The sequence below is a fragment of the Chenopodium quinoa genome, unplaced genomic scaffold (genome assembly GCF_001683475.1).
Source record: "Chenopodium quinoa cultivar QQ74 unplaced genomic scaffold, ASM168347v1, whole genome shotgun sequence".
NCBI lineage: Eukaryota > Viridiplantae > Streptophyta > Magnoliopsida > Caryophyllales > Amaranthaceae > Chenopodium > Chenopodium quinoa.
Window position 1 is genome coordinate 58,555 of NW_018744890.1, and position 22,931 is coordinate 81,485.

The 22,931-nt window shown below is 36.1% G+C and overlaps 3 protein-coding genes across 4 annotated transcripts; all 3 read left to right on the forward strand.

Annotated features, from left to right (window-relative positions):
• The first annotated feature begins 397 nt into the window (after positions 1–397).
• LOC110705940 (putative DUF21 domain-containing protein At3g13070, chloroplastic) lies at positions 398–14,356 on the forward strand. 2 transcript variants are annotated; one of them, XM_021883855.1, is made up of 14 exons: positions 398–1,420; positions 2,938–3,035; positions 3,121–3,214; positions 3,312–3,389; positions 3,585–3,688; positions 4,544–4,625; positions 5,515–5,654; positions 5,732–5,810; positions 5,924–5,987; positions 10,221–10,312; positions 10,609–10,674; positions 12,533–12,649; positions 12,752–12,934; positions 13,587–14,356. In XM_021883855.1, the coding sequence occupies exons 1-14, from the start codon at positions 848–850 to the stop codon at positions 13,881–13,883; spliced, it is 2,067 nt and encodes a 688-aa protein (XP_021739547.1). In that variant the 5' UTR covers positions 398–847; the 3' UTR covers positions 13,884–14,356. The 2 variants fall into 2 exon arrangements, with proteins under 2 accessions (XP_021739547.1, XP_021739548.1); XM_021883856.1 differs by having other exon boundaries at positions 399–1,420; positions 12,755–12,934.
• Positions 14,357–14,596: 240 nt separating this feature from the next.
• On the forward strand, positions 14,597–18,599 carry LOC110705941 (B3 domain-containing protein At3g19184-like). Its single transcript, XM_021883857.1, has 7 exons — positions 14,597–15,424; positions 15,539–15,718; positions 16,022–16,228; positions 17,662–17,739; positions 18,105–18,129; positions 18,210–18,242; positions 18,327–18,599. The coding sequence occupies exons 1-7, from the start codon at positions 15,179–15,181 to the stop codon at positions 18,500–18,502; spliced, it is 945 nt and encodes a 314-aa protein (XP_021739549.1). The 5' UTR covers positions 14,597–15,178; the 3' UTR covers positions 18,503–18,599.
• A 1,357-nt stretch (positions 18,600–19,956) lies between these two features.
• Positions 19,957–22,771, forward strand: LOC110705942 (phosphatidylinositol N-acetylglucosaminyltransferase subunit C-like). Its single transcript, XM_021883859.1, has 2 exons — positions 19,957–21,136; positions 21,252–22,771. The coding sequence occupies exon 2, from the start codon at positions 21,258–21,260 to the stop codon at positions 22,155–22,157; it is 900 nt and encodes a 299-aa protein (XP_021739551.1). The 5' UTR covers positions 19,957–21,136; positions 21,252–21,257; the 3' UTR covers positions 22,158–22,771.
• Positions 22,772–22,931: the final 160 nt, after the last annotated feature.

The window sequence follows — 22,931 nt, forward strand, 5'->3', positions numbered from 1 at the left end:
ACAAGGGCATAGAGGCATAGTTCATACTTCATACTACGTATTATCACAACCCAGCTCCGTAGATAACGCTTGAGAGTAGAGGGGGAGGTAAGGAAATTCCTCTACTCTCATGCAATTGTAGTTGATAAGGCTCGGACTTTTGACTTCAAAGTCATAAGGCAAGTTCTCCCACCAACTCCACCAAACAAGCTTACTCTTATCATACATGAATATGTATAAGCATCATTTGACATTTTACACTCTCCAAAACATGTGTTAAATATACGTAGTATTCTTTATACATCTTTATTTTCACACGTGAATCCAATAAAATGTCACGTAACTATATTATCTCATATTGAATAACCGAAAATTAGGATCAAAGTTTTTATTGACAATGAAAAAAAGAGTCGGGACAGGACACTATTCTAAGAACGAAAGGAGCAATATTATGTGTATTGCTATTGCACCACACTTGAAGCAACTGCAACTTGCAAAAATAACACCAAATCGGCAAATCATCCTATTTGAAAACTGAATTCACAACCCCAAGACTCTCACCTCTAACATTTCAATCTTCAAACTTCAAAATTCCTCTCAAATTCTTCAATTTTTTTTGTGTTTTCTTCTTCTTAAATTGAAAGGATTAGGGTTTTTTCCTATTATAATTCTTGCGAAATTGTGAGAATATTGAGGGTTAGGTAGTAATTCCGAACTCAATTCAATCGCCAATTGGTATATCTGGTAATAATTGGGGGGAATGCGATTAGGGTTTTGGCGGGGTTTTATCAAATTTCAGCTATTACTTTTCTAAAATTTGAGCCTTATGACTTAAAATTTTCAATTTTGTTAGTAAAAGTTCAAGATTATGGAACTATTTCTTGATTCTACGGCAGCTATTAGCTGTTCTAGAGCTGTTGTGAATCGCAGCAGTTCTAAGTCGATGATTTTGGCATCTTGTAACAACAATTTTCGTGTTTCGGTATCGATTTCTCCAAGAAAACCCCCATTGAAGTATGTGTATAAATCCCTTTTTGCATTTCCAGTTTCTGATAGTAATAACAATAGATGTTTCAAGTGTTTGAGCAATAGAAATAACAATGACGGTAGATTGATTGATACTGACCCAGTAGTTGAAGAGGGGAAGAAAGAGAATTTTGAGTCTGTTAAGGCATTGCTCAAGAATGGGATGTTTTTGACAGCTATTGTTTGTGGGGTTTTCCTGTTCGAGTGTCGAAAAGTGATGGCAATTGAAGGGGTGGTCAATGCAGGGTATGGGGTGATTGGGCAGAGCATATTGTTGTTGAGGAATGCGTGGCCGAAGACATTGCAGGTTCTTATGGTGTTTAAGGAGCAAGGATTGATACTTGCCGCGCTTTTGAGTCTTTCGGCTTTCTTCTCTATGGCTGAAACCTCTATCACCACTCTATGGCCTTGGAAGGTGACCTTCTTGTACTCTCTATTCACTGTTGGTTGTTTTGAATTTCAGACTATTTTGATTCACTTTCAATGCATAGAGAAACGACTCTTTTGTTCCAGTATTTAGTACTCCTTATGTGTCTTCGAATTTCAGCTTGCAATGTTGTCAATAAATTTATTCAAATGTTATATTGTGATTGTCATAGATTTTGGTTTTCGGTGAATTATAAAGCAGAAAATCATACATCAATCTTTATATATTAATAAGGATTTGTGGTTTCTATATTGCTTGGTACGTTGGATGTATACTGATATTAGTGATGTAAGACACTGATGGATCATTTCCTTTTATTTTTCTATCCAACCAATCATGCAAATCAGATAAAGAACCATTTTAAGATGATGTATTAAAGATTAAAAATTAATGAGATAGAAGTGGCATCAAGTTTAATTTTATCCTTGTCACAAAAGGAAAAAGATACAAGAAAGCAGAGAGAGAAAGAGTTTCTGGCTTCCAGCTGTTGAGGTTTGGGCATAAATTAAGTGAAAACCTCAAATGTGAGCTTTTGAAGTGCCTGTGTAAGATTAACTTTACTAAACTTCAAGATGCTATTCTGCTTAAAGAGCCATTTCATACAGGGTTGCAGATGATTGAGATTATAGCTTCTGACAAGCATGTACATTTTAATTTATGAAAGCATCTTAGGGACTCTGTGCATTTGGCCTTCTTGAACCCTGCCAACAGCAGGACCATTTAAAGGCGGTTGTTTTTGTAGAGAGGAGTAAGAGTACATTTTAATGAGAATTCCAGCTTATTACTTGTATTATTTAAATTAAATGATTTGCTGATAGTTTGCTCTCTCTTTGATCTTTGGCAATTGATTTCTTGAGATGCCATTTCTTGTTATTTCCCAAATAGCAAATCAAATCAGTGATGGATATCAAAGTTGTATAACTTGGGACTTCATTATCATATTGTACTATTGTCAGTGTTGTCAGCCGTTTACAGAAAGAAGGTTCCAGGTTCTGAAGTTTCATGCCTCTTTAGTCTCTTGCAAGTCCCTCCTGCCAAAAATCTGTAGACAACTACACCTCTAAATGTATAAAATTTGTGTTCAATCGCAATTAGACAAAGGATTGACTTCATGGAAATAAACTAAGTACTTGCTAATTGTTTGAATAATTCCTCCTGCTCATAGCTTGCTCCCTCCTCCCCTCTTCCACCCCCACCTTGTAGTGGGTCCACCAGACTTCCTTAGAGATAGCTGTGAATGTCATCCTTTCTTCAGTATCCTGCTTAAAAAAAAAACGGTCATTGTTTGCTTGATAAGCTTCTGTTTTATGTTCTCGAAATAGCTATAAACTGGTAACATTTTTCTATTATTGCCTTTCTTTTAATTTGATATTTGAGAACTGAGATCTTCAGATACTGGCTCCTTATAGCTTGCATGTTGCAGTCCTCAACCGATGCTAAAGTTGTTGTATCTCTGTGAACCTATAGTTCAATTCATGATTTACATGTTAGTGTCCTTTTTTTAGGTGCGTGAGTTAGCTGAAAAAGAACCTGATAATGGCGTCTTCAGAATGCTTCGAAGTGATGTTACTCGATTTCTCACAACTATTCTCATTGGCACAACGTATCTTCCTGTCTATTTAACTTATAGGTTTCTGCTAAGCTTCATTGCAATTTATCACCTTATAGAAGTTTCTGCATGTATGCAGTGTTGTCAATATTGCGGCAACTGCATTAGTTACTGATGCTGCAACAGCATTGTTCGGTGAAGCTGGGGTCACTGCTGCAACTGGATTAATGACTGTATGTTGTATGGCCTTATCAAGTTATCATACATTAGCCTTCCCTTTTGCCATTATGTACATTTTGGCTGTGTCTCACTTTTCTCTTTTGGCATCAGGTTGCCATTTTGCTTCTTACTGAGATAACTCCCAAGAGCATAGCTGTGCATCATGCCACTGAGGTTGTTAGATTTGTGGTGAGTTGTCTTGGCTTTAGTGTTCTGTGATTTAGAATTGATGATTCGGGCTTCTCTTGTTTGTATAATAGAGCTAGCAAGCACAGCCTTGTATGGTCTATCGTTATTTTGGAATTCCAATCTTCTTTGTAGCTTGAAGTTTTTATTTGTTAATATTATTATTATTAAATTTGATTTATTTATTTATTATTACAGGTCAGACCAGTGGCCTGGCTTTCTTTGGTGCTATATCCTGTGGGAAGAGTCGTTACTTTCTTATCGATGGGCATACTGAAAATGCTGGGATTAAAAGGAAGAAGGTTTGTTGCAATGGTTTTTAAACATTGTACTTTTTTTTTATAAGATTTCTTCATATGCTGTTTCAGTTTTGTTTGCTACCATTTTAGCAAGGACTTATAGATCTATAGCAACGATTGTATCCCAACTCTCAGTTGCTGCAGGTTATCTGATCTAGTGTGTAGCTATACTGTTAAAAGATGTCAGTTAAAGTAGATCTTTATATGTTTCAGTTACTTTCAAATTTGTCCTGTGTACTTACCATCTGTAATATTTTTTTTCTGTTCAGAGGACAGATTTTCTTCATTGCTTTTTCCTCCCTTCTTAAGCTAATACTATGATCCTTTTTTCTTATTGTAAAATAATAACTTAATGATATTGTAGATTATCCATCTGTAATATGTACTCTTCAAAACTTATTGCTTATGAAGACAATGGATAAAATTGGGGGGGGGGGGAAGACAAAAGTGCTATGGAATATGATATTCTGTTCCTCCTTTTTCCATTCTTTCATTGAAGAGAGATTTCTTATCTTATCTTTTCTAATTTTTATACAAATGTGACTAAGGACTGCTTTTTATTTTAGCCAATGCTATATGCCAAAATAGCCTCTTTTTTCTCAAGAATTGAGGCTAATATTAGAACTGTAAGTGCAACCTTTGCAGGCCAAAATATTAGTACTGTAAGTGCAGCCTTTGCAGGTCATGACTGGTTTTATCAATTGCCTGCAGGTTTTCCGTTAGTGCTTGAAAAACTAAGTTTGAAATAAATATAACCAATGAGGGATTTAAGTATAAAACATACTGGAGTTGTCTTTCTTAATCCTTCATTTGAGGCATTTCGCAAGTTCTTCATACCATTCAAATTCCTTGTGTTAGTGAACCATACGTTACTGAGGATGAGCTGAAGTTGATGCTGCGAGGAGCAGAGTTGAGTGGAGCAATAGAAGAGGAAGAACAGGTATATATTTTGCTTTCCGATAATTTTCTTTGTTAATTTTAACAAGTTAATTTCTTTCCTAGAATTGCACTCTACATCTTTTTTTTATGTTGTGGGGTTGTGCGGATGGGTTTACTGAGACCCTAGCTTATATTATTGAGTTTTGCCACTATTAATTTAAGTGCTTTTTATCAAAACTTTCACCTATTTCACTTTTGCCACTATTGTTTACAAATTAGTGTAAAGTGCCATTATGGACCCTATAAGACTGCATGGTAAAAAATGTTTAGTGGCATTTTTAGATCTAACGAAGAGATTGGGATTGGCTATATACTTATATTACTAGGTATTGATACTGCATCTTGTTTGCATGTCTTACTTCATTTTCTAGTGTTAGGCTAGCTTTGAGGAGGCTGTTTTCTTTGCTTGGCGAACCTTGGGCTTGCCCTTTTACTAATCTGGATTGGTTGCTGAAGCAGTTTGTGGGTTGGGCAAGGGAGGGAAGTGGGGGAAGGAAGGAGTAGGGGTTACCTCGGCTTCATGCTTCTGTGTAGAAGTGGCAATTCAGGTCAATTAGACTATTTCGGGTTTGGTTTCAAGTTGTTCCAACAAAATAAGAAACAATGTAAGACGAAATATTAATACAAAATATCATATATGAGTCCAATTGGATCAAATTCGGGCTGTTAATGTTCAGTTTGGGTTATCGGGCTAGGCCAGGGAATCCGTGCTCTACTTTTATAGTAATTCCATATGGTGTGGTTAGAACGGAATTCAAACTTCTATCAAGAAAGACATTCTAGTGCAATTTGCCTCAGGATAGAATGTCTTATCTAATGTCCTTGTGGACTAAGGTGGCATAGCTTTATAAATTTTCAACTCGTTTACTATGAGATATGCCAATTTTCAGGACATGATTGAAAATGTGCTAGAGATCAAAGATACACATGTGAGGGAGGTTATGACACCGCTTGTTGACGTTGTTGCCATTGATGCAAGTGCATCATTAATTGACTTCCATAATTTGTGGGTAACGCATCAGTACTCTAGGTATGTGATTCTGCTTGAAACCTTGGCATATCAAATTTATGTTCATTGGGTGACATTTTCTACTTGGCTTTGTATAGAGTGCCTGTATTTGAGCAGCGCGTTGATAACATAGTTGGTATCGCATATGCAATGGATATGCTGGATTATGTTCAAAAGGTTTGCTTGTTCTTCTTAGTATAATCTCTTTCTAGAGTAACTGTTTCTTCCTATTAAATATATGCATCCATCTCATAGTCTGCAGAATCATTATGCTGTGTTTGATTTTGAAGGGGGAGCTATTAGAAAGTTCTACTGTTGGAGATATGGCACACAAGCCAGCTTACTTTGTTCCTGGTACTTCCTTACAACTATGCTCTCTTCATCACTTCATTTAGTGTCAATGTTCCCCTCCCTTAAAAATTTTAAATTATAGTGTTTTGATTAAATCGTATCTCATCTAGAAACTATCACACTAGTAAGGCATAGTGATTAAAAATGATATGTGATATCAGTTGTGTTATTATGTGCTATTGGTGGTTACCTAGTTGTTAGTATCAGTTGACTGGGATTGGGTATGGGGTTCTGATGGTCAATTTTGGTAAATGGTGATTTTGCATAAGATCCTCTTCATTACCATAAGCATTGGCGGAGCCAGCGTGGGTCCTGGTGGGTCACGTGACCCACCCAGTCCAAAAAAGAAAATTGGTTATATTACGCTAAGTGCATATCAATTGCAAAAAAAATCTCGCAGCTCAGTTGGTAATTCATGCGCATAGGGTTGTCTCCTTGTTAGGTCGTGGGTTCGATTCCCATGTTCAGCATTTCACCTTTTTTAACTTTTCTATTTCTTCCCCTTTTCTTTTATATTTATTTTAGCTTTTCTATTTCTTTCCCTTTTCTTTTACATTTATTTTAGCTTTTCTATTTCTTCCCCTTTTCTTTTACATTTGTTTTAAGTCTTTCATACAATAGTTCCCTATGTTTCTAGTTGTTGTGCTTGCTTTTCTATTTTTTTCCCCTATTCTTTTTCAATATTTTTTAATATTTCACACTTTCGTATGTTTTTATTTTCGATCTGTTTGTTTTTTTTAATTTCGACCCCTTTTTCTTTTAATTTCACTTCCCTATGTTTTTATTTTGCCATTATGGACTTATGGTACATAGCCATTGTGAATTTGTGATTGGCTTCTTATTCAATCTTTCCCTTCTTTTCTTATCATTCGACCTTTTTACTTTTCCCTTTTCCTATAATTCTAGTTTCTACAATAATTAAATTTTAATTTTCAAGATTTTGTTGATAAAAGAATAACAACTTTTATAATACATTTCTTAACAAACAAAATTTTCATAATGCAATGGTTCCCTTGAATTATTGGTTATAATTGAAACTTGGATTATGACATTAAATTTTATCATACATAGTCATAATTGTCGTACATTTGATGTTTTCAAACCCATATGTTAATATTTACAATTATAATTGTATGTTCAAATTATTTAAAACTTAGGAAGCAAATTGCTCTCTTAAAACATTATTCGGTATAATAGATGGTGATCCACTGGATCCGCCACCGACCATAAGGATAAGGTTGTTACATTTGACACCCATATTGTGCCCTAAGTGGAAATCGATTTTGAGGTATCAGTAGACCTAGCAAATGTGATCATTCCGGTCGGGTCATTTCGGGTCAGCTAACATTCGGGTCGGGTCATTTCGGGTTTCGAGTATGACTCGGGTCAAGTTTGGGGCGGGTCATTTTCGGGTCGGGTATGTTCGGGTCAAACCATCTTCGGGTCGAGTATGTTCGGGTCATATTCTGGTCGGGTCAAAATTGGGTCAAGTCATGTTCGGGTTGTTCCATTTGTGGATCAAGCTCAAATCGATAATTTTATATTTTGTTATTGTTATAATAAGAACTATCAATTTAGTTTATGTGCTTGGGTACAGTTAGAGATGAACAATTTGAGTCATTTTTGGCATTAGATATTTTTAGTTCACTTATAAGGTAGTTTTAGTTCGGGAAATTTCGTGTGTCGGGTCTGTTCAGGTCAAACACTTCAAGTCAAGTAGTCAACTTTAGGTCGGGTCAATTTCGGGTCAGGTCATTTCGAATTTTAGGTCAACTTCGGGTCGGTTATAATCGGGTTGGGTCAGTTCGGGTGTCAGGTTAAGATCGGGTCAACTCCATTTTCGGGTTGGGTCGGGTCATCGGGTCTGGGTCAGAATTGCTAGGTCTAGGTACCAAGGTGGATTGTTAATGCTGATATTGATTGCTTTAGCTCATCTATTTCCAAGGGCTGACAACAAAGGTCTGGTCCTATCCTTGCTTGGCGGGCAATTTACATATTTGTAAACTTAGTCAAATACTTGTACTTAAGGAGGATCTGAAGCAAGAAATTTTCAATTTTGTGATACAATGTTACTTCAAATCTTCTCTCGATCTCCAAAAAATTTACAATTTTGTGATACAATGTTGAAACTCAGCAACCCGACATGGGTATAAGAACCCTTACCCTATAATTCGTATTTCAAGTATCAATCACACACTTAAAATATCATGAAACACATTTGTTGCGTAAATACGTAAAAAGAGGGAAAGATTAGCAAAGATTATGTGATATACACTTATAAATGTCCCTGATATTAGAATTTTTCCCAGAATTGGCAAAGAAGTCAGTCTGAAATTTGGAAAGCTGTGCATATGTCTGTTGAATAACAAGTATATACAAAAGTCTCTTCAAATCAGGTCATGTTTCTTGAATGTCCTGTCCAAAAATATGACAGTGTCTTTGTGCTTGTTATTATGAATCCTGACATGTCTGATACTTGGATATATTCGGTTCATTAACTAAATATTGCTTTCAAAATTTCACAGGATTCTTACAATGGTGCATGTTTATCAGCTCATCCATTTTCTTAAACGTAGTTCAGCTAATAATTTTTTCCTATTTAGGTTTTTTATATGTGCATCTTATCATCTTCTGATTATGTAGTTCATGTAATATTAATTTTAAGAAGTTCCTTCTCTAGTGGTTTCCTGTCTAAGTGTTTCTCATATCCTTCTTTAGCGGTTTCCTGTCTAAGTGTTTCTCATATCATGGTTTATACCTCTAGATGAACTTTTCCTGGCTTCTTATGAAGATTTTCTTCCAAACATCATTCATTATGTACTTGCTTGATGATTTTGTGTATATCTGATCTCTAGTGGTATAAAAGCTTAATTGAAGAATAGTCTTTTTGCTCAGTCAAACCAAGTCCTAGTCGTCGCTCATATTGTAACATCATTGAAGTTTTCCTAATCAACTTATTGGCTAAGATCCCGCTTATGGATGATAATAAGAAGTTCATAACCTTACCGATGCAAGTTGCAGAGGTAGTGACAATTTCCTCCTGTAAATATTTCTTTTGCAGAACTTAATGCTTCAAGCCTCTATACTATGGACTTGGCATCCATCTCTGTAAGCCTTGGCCAATTTTTCTGTCAGTACCTTCAGAAAATTACACATTTTCCTATAGTTGGGACAATAACTGAATCAATGTATGAACAAATTGGTTGTCCTTGGCAGTTGTCAGAGAATGTCTAGTATATGGTCTCAACCCTCTTATTTTCTCACTTCAATACTACAGGTGGCTTATGAGTTTTTTTTGTTCATTTATCCTAGTAGAGTGCCAAATCTCCATCAACTCAAGCATCCTCTTTACAATATGCTGGATTTTGCAGACAGCGAGAAGCAATTTATGTTTTGAGGTTACAGAATTTCAGAGGCATGCTTAACTCTTTTAACTTAATGGAGGACAAGACATTAAAGTTACTTGTACTGTTATACACTTGAGTAGTCTACATTACCCTTTGCTTGTGTCCGGTTTTTTCGATGTAGTGGCTTTGTATCTGTGCCAAACAAGCCTAAGGCCAGGCTTGATGAAAGACAAATATCTTTAGATATTGTATTTTATTCAACGAGAGACTATATAATTAAAGTTGCCGGCCATGCACAGGGTAGAACCTGTACAAAAATCTTCCTTCAATTTTGTGCATCCTGTGGTTCATGTGCTGTGAATATTTGTTTTGTTAACAATATTTAAAGACTAACCCTACCCACTATGTTATCCCACACCCTCTAAAAAGATATATGATGGAGGGGGAAATTATTGAAAGACACAAATGTTGTGCAATCCGGATGACAAGGACGTTCTTGATCCCAATGTCTGGAGAGGTCTTCCTCCTCCCACCCCTCTCTGACTGTAACTGCCAGCCAATGGGCCATCTACCTTTTTCAGCAGTACCCTTGGTAATATGTTCTTTAAGGGGGAATCTAGGCATTTTTTTGCCAAGTCTCCATGCATTTTGATGTCTTCGTTTGCCACAAATTTGTGAGTGATAAACCTACCTGGACACCCGTTGGTCTTCTTATATTCTATTATCCTAGAGGTTATTGACAAACAGAAGAATTAATCAAAAGATATAAAACTATTTGCTGCATATCTTTAAAGTCTGATTTTCTTTAATATATTTCCTTTGGCTTTAAATCAATATTGTATCCATAAACTGCCATTTATGATAGCTTCTTGCCTTGTTTATGTCACAGATTCTATGTCTGTATGGAATCTTCTTCGAGAGTTTCGAATTAGAAAGGTTCACATGGCCATTGTCCTTAACGAATATGGAGGAACTGTAGGGGTAGGTGATTTCGTCCTTTGTGGTCAACTAGTTTGGAGTTGTTTTTGTACTTTCAGTCTGCCACACAATAATGAATATGAGTATTTCTTATCTTGATCTAATTGTGGTCATTTGTTCAATTTGAAAAATGGGATAAATTTGAAGACTAAAGTGTCTTATACAGCTCTAAACTGACCTGCACAAAGTTAGTTTTGGTTGCTTTTTAATTCTCTTTCCTCTTTGTCCTTCTTTTTCCCTCTTTAACTTATATTGTGCTTTAATTGGCCTCATCTGATTGTACATTGTCCATGAAACAGCTAGTGACTTTAGAAGATGTTGTTGAAGAAATTGTCGGTGAAATCTTTGATGAGAATGATTCAAAGGTAAGACATCTTTTTTCAGTAGTCCTTGCAATCCTCAACTGACTTCCAATTGATAAGATGTAGTGGTTGTGTTTCGTCTGCTTAGAAACATATAATTGCACTAGAGGAGTTGTAGGAGGATTTTGGATATCTTAATTTAGAAAAGTGGGGTTTCAGGATGGTTCATTCTGTTTAATATATTACCCTTTTATTCAATAATTTCATACTTCCTCTGTTTTTTTTTAAGATGTTCGACATATGAAAGTTTCAATTTAGATGCATCACTTTCCTTTTTAGTAAGTAAATTCTCTCAATCTCTCATATCACATGGGTCCTCTTTTTCTCTCTCTATCTCTCTCATCTCTAAAAGTTGCCTAGGAGTCCGTGATTGTAAAAGTAATAGATCTAAAAAATAAGGAGGAAGTATTTTGCTTATCAGAAGCTATTTCCTCGTGGACCATTCTCTTCAATGGACCCAAAGAGCATCTGAAAAGCAGTTTCATGTTAAATAGCTTTAGGTTGGAGATGGAGCAGTGGTTTCCGAGCAAGATGGTTGCAAGACTATTATCTCATTGCGAACATAGTAGCAATCAGCCCAAATTAGGTGTAGACCAAAATCGTGTAATTTGGAAATAAAGGTTAATTGTTTAAACTTTATTTGTTTAAGGTGGCTAATTTATACATTTTCAAAGTAATATCTGTGATCTGATGAACTTGCACTTCGCTTTCTTAGGGCCTCAGGAGTCAGGACTTGGGATAACATGGAAAATTAATTTTTTTTTTCTTTTGATTTGTTGTGGGTGTGTGTGTGTGGGGGGGGGGGGGTAAAGGAGGTGAATCAAGCATAAGGTCATAAATTTCATTGTAGGAATTGGGAAGTTCTATAGTATTTCCTGTGAAAATTTGGAAGTGGATTTTTCTTGTAAGATCAGAAATGGGATTTTATTTTTGGAGGTTATAATGTTATATATTTGGAAGCTTGAAGTGGCACTTGCCTATTTTTGCTGTCATGGACAATGTTATGCATATTTGTACGAGGGCATGAATTGCATGATGGATTATATTGTAGACTTCTGTTTTTAAAAATGCTTATCATTTCCATGGGGTTTCTTCTATAAAATTCTAGTAACATCTAATATTATGGGCTTTTGTTGTTATTGGGAAGGGAGTTGCTGTTATGAGAACATGAGCATGTGTGCTTGCTTTCGCTAGCCATCAAATGAAGAAAAGCCATTACTCAGGCTCAATACCGAACTCTGAAGTTTAGTCCCATGCCCTTGATTAATGTTTGCATGTGCAGATTTTAGTGGGAAAACCTAATAGCTTGTTTGGTGCTTCTAGAGGCTGAAAGCAAGGATATTTCTTTTCCCATTAAATTGATGGACTTGAGTACAAGTAATATGAAGGGTGATGAAGATTCTATTGAAGAGGCTGTTTGTTCTCTATGTTACAAATTGTGCTCATACATTTAGTTGCCCATGTCACGTGCATGAGTCTAGTCTCTAATATTTGTAGGAATTAATATTAAGTTTAAAAGCTTGGTTGTGGTTTTTTCTTCAGCGGCCTGTCTTGTCTGTAAACGTTCTCTTTTTAAGAGGTATAGGTATCATATAGCTCACAAGTTGGTACAATGTCAGCTTTGTAAATTATGGAGAGGAATTTTTGTGCTGAAATATGCCATATTTTTAGTTTCTTGATGTTTGAGTAAATGGCAATACTTAATATTCTGCTGAGAGCCTTCTGTCACAAAAAGAAAAGAATACTGCTGGTCTACAATATAATGAATTTTTTTTTTTTTTTCTTGAATGAGCAAATATCATGCCAACATGTCCAGAGTTATGTTTGTGTATTCTTTTCAAAGTTGTTTGTCCTGTTATAGGAGGAGATTCAGAAGAAAACGGGCTACATTGTTATGCGAGCGGATGGGATTTATGATGTGGATGCTAATACTACAATTGATCAACTTTCCGAAGAGTTGAGCATTAAGATGCCCGAGGTTCTGTGCCCTGCCCTGCTGTTTTCTAACCTTTGTTTCCCACTTTCCCTGGTTTTTATTTCGTGTTTCACTCTTGATTTACTGGGTTGTTGTGTTTTGTAGCAGGATCACCAATACGAGACAGTTTCTGGTTTTATCTGTGAAGCATTTGGATATATCCCAAGAACAGGTGAGAGTATGAAGGTGGTTCTTGAGAGGGATAATCAAGAAGAGGATGACAAATACGAGGAAGATGAATCAGAACGTCGAGAAAAAAAGGAAAAGTCACAAATTTTTAAGCTTGAGGTATGTAATAGATGCTTTATGAAGTACTTTTGCCAATTTGCCACATATTATACAAATTACCTTGTTACTTTTCTAGTGAGTTGCTACTTGCTGAATTAGGTTCATATCATGCTAGAATGACTTCATTCTATATTATCCTGTGCTCTTTGTGACCTTTAAGTAAATTTGAGAATGGTGAAATCTGCCATGATGATAAAGTGGAACTTTATTGCTGTGAATTGTTGAACGCTCGAATCCTTTTCAGTTGTTTCATACAGTGTCGACAAAGTTACCCAATGCCTCTAAAGAAGCTCCCACCTTCACATAAGAGGGTTGGAAACCTAAATGAGTGCAGCTTTATTTTTACAGTAACCGGGAGTGTTTCTGAATGACCTTTTCTTTCTTTTACTTCATCATGAAAAAGTACTGGGATAATTTAACAAGCTATTTTGATCTAGTCCATTAAAACTCATAAGTCAGATAACGATGAGTATTTTACTCTACTAGAAAAATTGTCTAATGTTTTAGTGATTACAGATCTTTTAGATGAGTGTAAATTAGAGTTAATGAATCTACAAATGAGGTGTAGTTAAATAAGAGGTAAACCTGTTGCTTAGCTTTGTAAGAACTCTTGTGGAAATACCAAATCCCTTAAGTGGTTTACCTTGTGTAGATACTAGCTGGGAATGCAAGAAAGGTTAGTGCTGTTCGGTTTGAAAGGGTGGAACATGGTGACATGCAAGTGGAGGCTAAAGAAGTTGCACCATTTTTTCCCAAAATCATGAAGAGGAGTCGACCGCGAGGTGAGAACTCAAATAGGTCTTACAATCATGAGGACAACTTTCAGCAGATGGTCGAAGAAAATGGCTTGGATCAATCTGTTGACAATGAGAACGGATTCGGAAAGGAAAGAGATGGCAGCAGCTCCAACAATGACTTGATTATGGATCATGTTGATAGTCATGATTAGCCGGGCCTGGTTAGGCCTCCTACTGCTTAGTGGATTGTCTCTTGGCTAAATCAAGCCAATCTGTGGGTTGGTTCAGGCTAGGTCTGAATCAAATTTAGACCGGTTCTGGATTTGAACTTAGCTGGTCTGGTTATGATCCAGTTCTTTACAGGGAACCTAACAGATTCTGGGTAATGTTGGAGATTGCCGATTAGCCACTTTTACAGATGATTATAGATAGTAATCATTTTTTTTTTTGCACGATTTTTGTAAGTTTCAACCAGCAAATATTGTGATTTTTTACCCTATTGGAGGGGGGGTGGGAGGGGAGGGTGTCATGGTTGCTTTGGGTGTTTTAGAAGAAATAAAGCCAAAACTCAATGTGTTTTGCGCGAGTTAGGTTTGTATTCGTGTAATGTTGTATGACAATTCATTGCCACTGGATCTGCCAGTGATGCAAATATTCAATTTAAGTCAAACTAAATTACTTTTTTTTTTTTTTTTTTTTTTTTTGAAACAAACTCAAAATAAATTACTCTGTAATGTTGAATTATTGAATTTAAAAAGCGTAAATAAACATAATAATATTTCCTTGAAAAAAAAAAATTGTAAGAACATTTTAGGTATTTTAAATTATATGAATAATAATATTTTCCTATTGGAACGGTGTCACGTGACACTTTTCAACGTATATGACAAATTATAGTTTGATCTAGATGCGAACAAAAAAAGTTATACAATTACCATTTCAACCAACTTATATTAGTGTTTTAAATTTCACATAATTAACATTATATATTGCTTTCAAATTAGAGGTTATTTAATTTATTTATTCTTCACAAGATTAGAAAATAAATACATATGAGGTAAAAAAAAAAAACCGTAACATTCGAGGTAACGTCCGAATCACACTAGCTATACAAACAATTGAACATAATTATCAAATTAAAGAAGTACAAACTACAAATTAGCAATTAGGGGCATTGGTCGGGGCACACACTAGTTTAGTTATTATAACAAGTGTGGAAAAAAAAATAGAAAGTAATTATTGTGGAATTAGAAAAGCAAGATTGTTTAATGGAGTATGTCTAAATTTGATGACTAGAATATGAAAAAAAAAACGGATGAAGTATTTATTAAGTAATTTCATTTCATGGTGTTAAAAAAGAAAAAAATCAAATTCCAAAACTTTGGTTTAATGGATCTCAAAAGTCACACCCTAAATTATGAATCTAGGTGTTTTTCAAAGATTATATTAAAGTAAAAAGCCCAACAGCATTGCAATTGCAACTGTCTTTCATTCATCATTCCAAAAAATGGTGACCAAAACAGCAGCAGCAGCAAGCTATGAAGAAAAGAGGAAGAAAAGACTCGAGGAAAACAAGAAAAGGATGATGCAACTCAACATCCCTCAGCTTTCTCAGGCTCTCAAGCCTTCCCCTGCTGTTAGGCTTAAGAGGGTCAAGCCCAAACCCAAACCCAAACCCGATACACTACTCGTCAATGCCCCACTTCGTCGATCCACTCGAATGGCCGACAAACCCCCTCCTGACTACCACGAGGTCTGCTTCTGTATTTGGTTGTTGCATTTCTCTTGATTAAATATTTCTACTTCTAGTTATCTTATCCAACGCCTCGTGACGTTCGTTAGCTTTTGCGTTATTGTTGTTTTACAGTTTATACTCGTGGGTGGTAGAAGGTTGCCCCTCGGAAGAAACCTTTATTCTCAAATCAATGCCTCGACTCAGATCAGATTGTACGCTATTCAGAGAGCTCAAGAGCTGGAATTACGATTAGGGTCTCAACATCCAACTTTTGTTAAAGCATTACTTCAGGCTCATGTTGTTGGAAATTTGGTCAGTTCTTACTTCCTTTTTATCTCTCTTGCTCATGTAATTGAGTCAATTGACCCCATTCGAATGTTGTTGTTGTTGTTGTTGTTGTCGTCTCTTGGTTGGATGTCGAGACCCTAATCTACTATTATAAGAATTGTGTTATCCAAAATAAGTGCAGGTATATAAAATGTCGTGACAGTGTGTTTCAACATTCTCATTATGAACAAGCGAATTAATGTGAAATGTTAACAAACTTATTCCCTTGCAACCCTGCCATTGTTCGAATTGTTAACATGCTTATTCTCTTGCAACCTTATTATACAGAATTTACCAACTGCATTTTGCAAGACCCATCTTCTCAATTATGATGGAATGTTAACTCTAGTTGATGAAGATGGAAAGAAATGCCAGACCAAGTTCCATCTTCGATATAATGGGCTCGGCTCTGGATGGAGAGGATTTTCCATTGACCATCACTTGGTTGACGGGGATGTCCTTGTTTTCCAGCTCATCGAACCAACTACCTTAAAGGTAACTTTTGTTTCTTGTAACTACCACAATATGAATGTTACTCTCTTACCACAAACTGCTTGTTTGCCAGAGAGAAATTTTAATGCCTGGTTCATTCTATGCAGACGGGATTTGATCTTAGATCTTGAGTACTCACATCATGTTACTGTAGTTTTCCTATCATTCTAGGCCACGAGCTTATGATAGGTAAAGTCTTAGATGAGATCAAGAAGTAAGGAATCTGATAACACAGAAACAATGACAGTTTAATTTCTAACATGATTGCACCTCAATTCTTGTTTCCAACCTGTTCTCGCTCTGATATCCTAACCAAGTGTTGTGTAGAATTGTGAGTTGATGTTTGATCTTTGATACCCCTTAATCTCTTTCCCTCCGTTTCCCTATCCAAACAAGTATTGACACCACTTCCTTGATCATTAATCCTTCAAAATTCTTTTTAATGGAACATAATGTTAATTTCATGGTTGATTTACTTGTTTGAAATTATGGAGAATCCAACCTAAGAAAACATAATGTTGACTTCAAACAAGCCAATGCAGCTGCAATTCTGCGAATTTTCATGTATAACACTCGGTGTCTTTGAATCTTAAGTTAATGTTCATATCAGCTTGCTTTGATTTACTTGTTCTTAAGGTTTTCTGGTCTTTTTTGTTCTTTCTAACTGATAAAATTATATATACATTACTATTAACTTCACATCTTTTTCATAGGTGTACATTATTCGGGTAAATTCTTCTAACCAAGACAAATAGAATGGTCGTGATGAGTCGTAAAGCTGTTTGTAAGTGAAGGGGTGAGATATGTAGCACAACAAACTAGAGGTGATGCTTGCAGAATTTGGTTTTTTTTTTTCCTTCCATGTTACAGGCCTTACAGCAGCCAGATCTCCTGTGAAGCAGTATGACCAAGTGTTTTTGATGAGATTTCTTTGATCTTACCCTGAGATTTGATTTCATTATATTTATACTGTAAGGAAATTTATACAAAATTTTAATAGATCATTAGAAGGGTAACCACTTACCTTATTTTGTAACTTTTGTTCCTATTTGTTTAATAAGTTACAATAATTTGCAATTTAAATTTTGAATTCTATTAATGTTGAGTGAATAAAAAGGGAACCTTACATGTGAGGGGGAGTTTGAAGCATAACTTTCCAAATGACACATGAGTTTCTTATATTGATGAAAGAAGAGAGAGTAACAATTTATAAGGCTAAAGGACTAATCCTTTCATTGTCATATGATTTTGGACTCTCGGGGTGGTAATATAACTCTTTTAATGAACTGATCAGATAGCTTTATGGCTCCTCTTGTTACACCCTGCCCAATTTGAGGGGCTTGAATTGCTGTATGGCTGCTGGTAAATTTAATCCTTATAAAAAATGATGTTGAAGTTGATTTGTCTGATTTTGGTTTATTTTCCTGTGGTTGCAGTTTTTCAATGGTTATCCATACCATGGAGGATCATTTGAGCAATCCTATCAATGTTACCCAGCGTCGTATATTGAAAAGGTTCTGATACTTTATCCACAGATTTTTGTGTACAACTAATGGATGTTGCGGAGAGTAATTAATAAATAGCTTATCTTCTATATACTGATATGGTCTTGGAATTACTGATGAACTCTTTATTGCATTTTTTTTTTTTTTTTTTTTTAATGTAAATAGCATCTGTACCTGTACCTTTTTGGGTGTTTCTTAGTTTTGTCTGTATGATCTTAGTCACTTGGCTACTCCTGTGATGTCTCTTTGTGTTTGGTTGCATTTCTTAACTTTGTAAATAGTAATGTTTTCCACATCTACAAAAATTCATGGTTCTGCATGCCATCATTCTTTTTGTGGATGTACCTCTAATGTTCTTTTCTCTTTTGTTTCAGCCACAAATTGAAAGTGGTGATAAAAGTAAGTCAGTTCATTTGTTACGTCATTTTTATCTATTTTTTCTTTGGAAATTTGTATCGATTCTGTTTATGCTGTTGCAGTTATTATGCCTCCATCAGCCCTTGATCGTTTAGGTTAGTTACTGATATTAGTCTTTCTTGGCATTCTGAATATTGTTGTGGTCTTTTCTGTGATACTGATATTACTCTATTGTGCAGCTTCTCTTCATATTGACTACCCAATGCTTTTTGAGTTGCGAAATGATGGTGCAAATCGAGTCTCTCACTGTGGCGTTCTGGAGTTCATTGCTGAGGAAGTCACGATTTATATGCCATATTCTTGTTCCACTCAAATGAGCTCTTTATTCTTTTTAACGTGTAAATTGTCGGAATAAGTTTTTTGTTCTGATTATGTATTAGTATGGCCGTTATTTTCTGTCATAAGGGTGCTTTATGAAATTGATATTATAAATTTCTTTGAGATTGCATGAAGTTCTTTCCATAATCCCTTGGTTTTATTGAAGAGTCAAAGTGGTATAGACTATTATAGTTGCCTAGTCTTGACAAGGTGACATACATACGCATATAGTGGTATACTGGTATGTGATGCTATACTAGACCTAGGAAACAGGTCGTTTGAGTCAGGTCAATTTTGAGTCAGCAAATATTCGGGTCAGGTTAGGGTCACACTTCGAGTCAAGTTTGGGTCGGGTCAATGTTCAAGACCAGTTTTCAAGTCAATTTGGATCTGGTCAGTTCGGATTGGGTCAAGTTCGGGTTTGGTCATCAAAAATAAATTCACTTAAAAAAAAATTGTGGGAAAATTCCCTCTTATTTAAATAATAACTTTTACAATATTCAAAAAATAAAGTAAATTTCTTTAAGAAAAATTAAAAAAAAAAAGTGTAAGTACCTAAGTACTCCAATTAGAAAGCCCTAGATCAAAATTAGTAATTCACCATTTCACCCTATTCACTTAAGATATCGAGTTACTTCGGGTCGGATCGATTTGGGTAAATTAATTTGGTTTAAAATCGGATTGGATCACGTTCGGATCAACTCCTCTTCAAATCGGATATGGATCATTCAAGTCGAGTCAGGATTGCTAGATTTATGTTAGATGACTTGGAGTTTCAGACTCCTAGTTTCACCTCAATTACCCTTTGTTGGATTCTTGTATTGCCAATCTAATAATCTAATTAATATGGGTATGGACATCGTAAACTAATTGTTTGTGTGTCAATATGGCCCTCCATTTTGGGCCTCATGTTTATAATTGGATTCTCAAGTCCAATAAGCCAAACAAGTGTGTTTGGAGCCACAAGTCAGTGCAAGCAAGGCCCAAAAGACAAAAGAAAGCCTCTAAACCAGCCCATGTGCTGTGAGAGCTTGCCACGTGTCCCGAGGGTCTCGCATTATTTACTACCTATACAATTGCATAGTTCACACTTCACATGACACAATTAATTTGTCATAATGGCCACGACAAAAGAGTCATTCTAACCACATTTTTTTTGAGGAAAACGCATCCTAACCACATTTTTTTTTGAGGAAAACGCATCCTAACCACATTTAAGACATGATAACTTGTAATTGACTTATGTTTAGGGGTGAGCAAAGACCCAGGATACCCGGTACCGGACCCGGAACCGGTTAGGATCTGTCGGGTTCGGACCCGGAACTAGTCTTACTGGTTCCAGGACCGGGTCCAAAATATCGGATCCGGTTGTAACCGGTTTCGGGACCGGATCCTAAAATTTCGGACCTGGTACCCACTGGGTACCCGGTTTAAACCAATTCCGGTTCTAGGTACCCGGTCCCGGATCCAGAAAAACCGGGTACCCAGAACCGGTACTGATTTAGTTATAAAAATTTAATTTATTTTTGTAAAAAAACCCAACAGCCCATAAGGCCATTTATTCATTTTTCACGGTTTTTAGTCTTTTTACTCTAGGGTTTTCTACTTTTCCTTCCAGCCTCCATCTTCTTTGATTCTCTCTGGCTCTCCGTTCTCCTCTCTTTTCTCATCCTCTCTTTTCTCATCTTCTACTCTTCTCTGATTTTCTCGTTCTCTCCTCAAAATCTCATCCTTCCTGAGTTCCTGATTCTCTCGGTCTTCTCTGAATCTCTGCCTTCTTTGGTACCGAACGCCTTCTCCATAAGTCTTTCCTCACTTTTTTCACTTTTGGTCCGTTTGATTTTCCTTCATTTTCGCCGAATTGTGAATTCATATATACTATATTTTTTTTTTGGTTAATTGTTTGATTTTGATTCAGATTTATGAATTATTTTGGCTGAATTGCTGCGAATTGGTTTATTATTCTATTTCAATGTAATTTGAGTATGAGACATGAGTTCGTTCTTGCTTGAATTTATGATCTGCCTAACTGTTATTGCTTGCTTATGGAAAATGCGAATCACTTTTTGGTAATGGTACTTTGAATAAGACCGGGTACCCGGTTTTGGAAACGGTTCTGGGACCATTTCCAAGAAACTTGGATCCGGTATTAACCGATTTCGGGACCAGTTCTAATTCTTGAGACCCGGTCATAACCGGTTCCGGATCCGGGCATTGTAAATATGACCTGGTACCCGGTCTTGCTCACCCCTACTTATGTTACCATACTTTCCTTTCGTTTGTTGTAAACTCAGTTTAATTAATGTAATTTCAGCCGTTTTCAAAATTAAAAAAAATAAGAAAATAAAAAAATTACAAACAAATTATACGAGGTTTGGTGTGAAAATAGCAATTGAGAAATAGAAGCGTAAAGATAAACTAATAATCTGTACTTTTTAAAACAAGTTTACTCTAAACCATTATAAGGTCTGCCCTGGCTCATAATTAGACAATCGTATAAAGACTCAGCCCATTTATTTATTAGACGGATCTAACCCATTAATAACTGTGGCGGGTCATGGGTCATGGCTTTTAACAGGGATCCAAGGCGTCCAACCCATTGAATTGCTTCTATTGTTGCCGTTCTCCGTTGAATCTAGTTCTTGTATCCCCCATTGAAGCAGCTTCTGAGGTAAGTTGTTTGTACTTGTTATCATCATATCAAATATCACTAAAATTATGAGATAATTGAATCAAATATCCCTAAAATTTGGTTGCTAATGTGTTGCACAACACTTTAATGTTAGGATTGAATGAAATCAGATTCGTCCCCTGCTCCGTGGAAATGGAGAAAGGTAGCTTATGGAGGTATGCAGGCGGGTTTTGATGACAATTATACCGGTGATTCATTCCTCGAGGATATGGTGACAAATGCTAATGTTGTGAAGAGGGACTTGTGTAAGGTGATCCTTGATTCAGTGTCCATTTCCCAGTATCTTTGCACTGTCATCCTTGTGGTGTTGGTCTGGACCTACACTCTTGCCTCAACTATTAGTTTAAAATCCCTTTTGCTTCTTGATATAACTATGCTAGTTTCAGGCTTCGTAGTTCTTATTTTAACTGCCAGGATGATTTCCCTCAAACTCTTCGCCCAATATGCTCTTAACATTTTGTATTTCATAACTGGGTTGTATGCTTTGTCTCCAATTTATCACACTTTGACCAAATCCATTAGTTCAGATTCCATTTGGGCTCTAACTACTATGCTTATTGTCCTCCATCTCTTTTTGCATGACTACACTGGGTGCACTGTGAAGGATCCTGGTTCTTTGACAAATCCTACTTTAAGTAGCAATATCTCTTTGAACATGTCCATCATTGCTTCGGTTTTGATTGCTTCCCAACTCCAATCAAGGCAACTTGTTTTTGCTATTGTGCTGTTTTCCTTGCAGGTTTTCCTTTTTGCTCCTTTTGTTGCATATTGTATCAAGAGATACTCATTCTGGTTGTATCTATGGTTTTCACTGGGAGTGGTGGGTCTCACTTTGGTGCTAGTTTATAGACTGCAAGGATTTTTCTTCGGCATGCTTCTAGGATTGCTGGTTTTTATCACTTTCATCTGTCCTTATTGGCTTACCAGAATTCAAAAATACAAGTTTGAAATAAATGGCCCATGGGATGAGGCCAAGCTCTGTTTTGACATAAATGAATAGTGTGTGTGTTGGACAATCTCACACCATCATCTCTTTGGTCAGAGAATCATCAGAGAATCATCTTAATCAGAAATGAGGCTTGTAAATTTGATTATTGTGAACCGACTCTAGTCTTTTAACCTCTGCAAGTGGAAGTCATGGCTTGCCTTTTATGCTCTTTGATAAGCCAAGACTAATTGGTTCTCCTCATATATTCGACAGTCTCCTTGTCCGTCCTATACCTTGATAAAGGTTTGTGCTTAAAAACTGCTATTCAGTGGGCACTGCAGGATTTTCAGAAATTAGGAGTAGGCTTCCAGGTTGGTGCTGCAATTTGAAGGTTATTGCAGAGCAATTTGAGGAGTCCACAATTTAGCAGTGAGTTGCAGGAAGGGCTATATTAATACGTCTAACGGTTTTTGTTATAGAAAGGAAGGAATGGGGTTAATCAGTAGATATTATGAAGTTTTGATAGTGTAGTAGGTTAGTTTCATGTAACGAAATTTTGTAATGTATGGGGTGGGAAAATGTTTTCTCCCATTGTTCATGATCAGTTTTGATACAGTGTATGTAGGGCAATTTTATGTAATAAAATTATGTAAATGTATGGAGCTAAAGTTTTCTCCCATTGTTCATGATCTCTATCCTTACTTCATCTGTGTGCTGAACTCTTATAATCCTGCAGTCATTCTACCAAATTTTGTTCAAACAATGACGAAGAATAGGATCCAAAGGTAAACACCTAGGGACACGTTTGAGTCGTAGTGCATTGTTGAAGACTCTAGTGTCTAGCCC

Coding starts and splice junctions, on each gene's coding strand:
- LOC110705940 (XM_021883855.1), top strand. CDS start 848: ATGGAACTATTTCTTGATTCTACGGCAGCTATTAGCTGTTCTAGAGCT. Junction 1,421..2,937: donor CCACTCTATGGCCTTGGAAG/GTGACCTTCTTG, acceptor TCCTTTTTTTAG/GTGCGTGAGTTAGCTGAAAA. Junction 4,626..5,514: donor CAATAGAAGAGGAAGAACAG/GTATATATTTTG, acceptor GCCAATTTTCAG/GACATGATTGAAAATGTGCT.
- LOC110705941 (XM_021883857.1), top strand. CDS start 15,179: ATGGTGACCAAAACAGCAGCAGCAGCAAGCTATGAAGAAAAGAGGAAG. Junction 15,425..15,538: donor CCCCTCCTGACTACCACGAG/GTCTGCTTCTGT, acceptor GTTGTTTTACAG/TTTATACTCGTGGGTGGTAG. Junction 16,229..17,661: donor TCGAACCAACTACCTTAAAG/GTAACTTTTGTT, acceptor CTGTGGTTGCAG/TTTTTCAATGGTTATCCATA.
- LOC110705942 (XM_021883859.1), top strand. CDS start 21,258: ATGAAATCAGATTCGTCCCCTGCTCCGTGGAAATGGAGAAAGGTAGCT.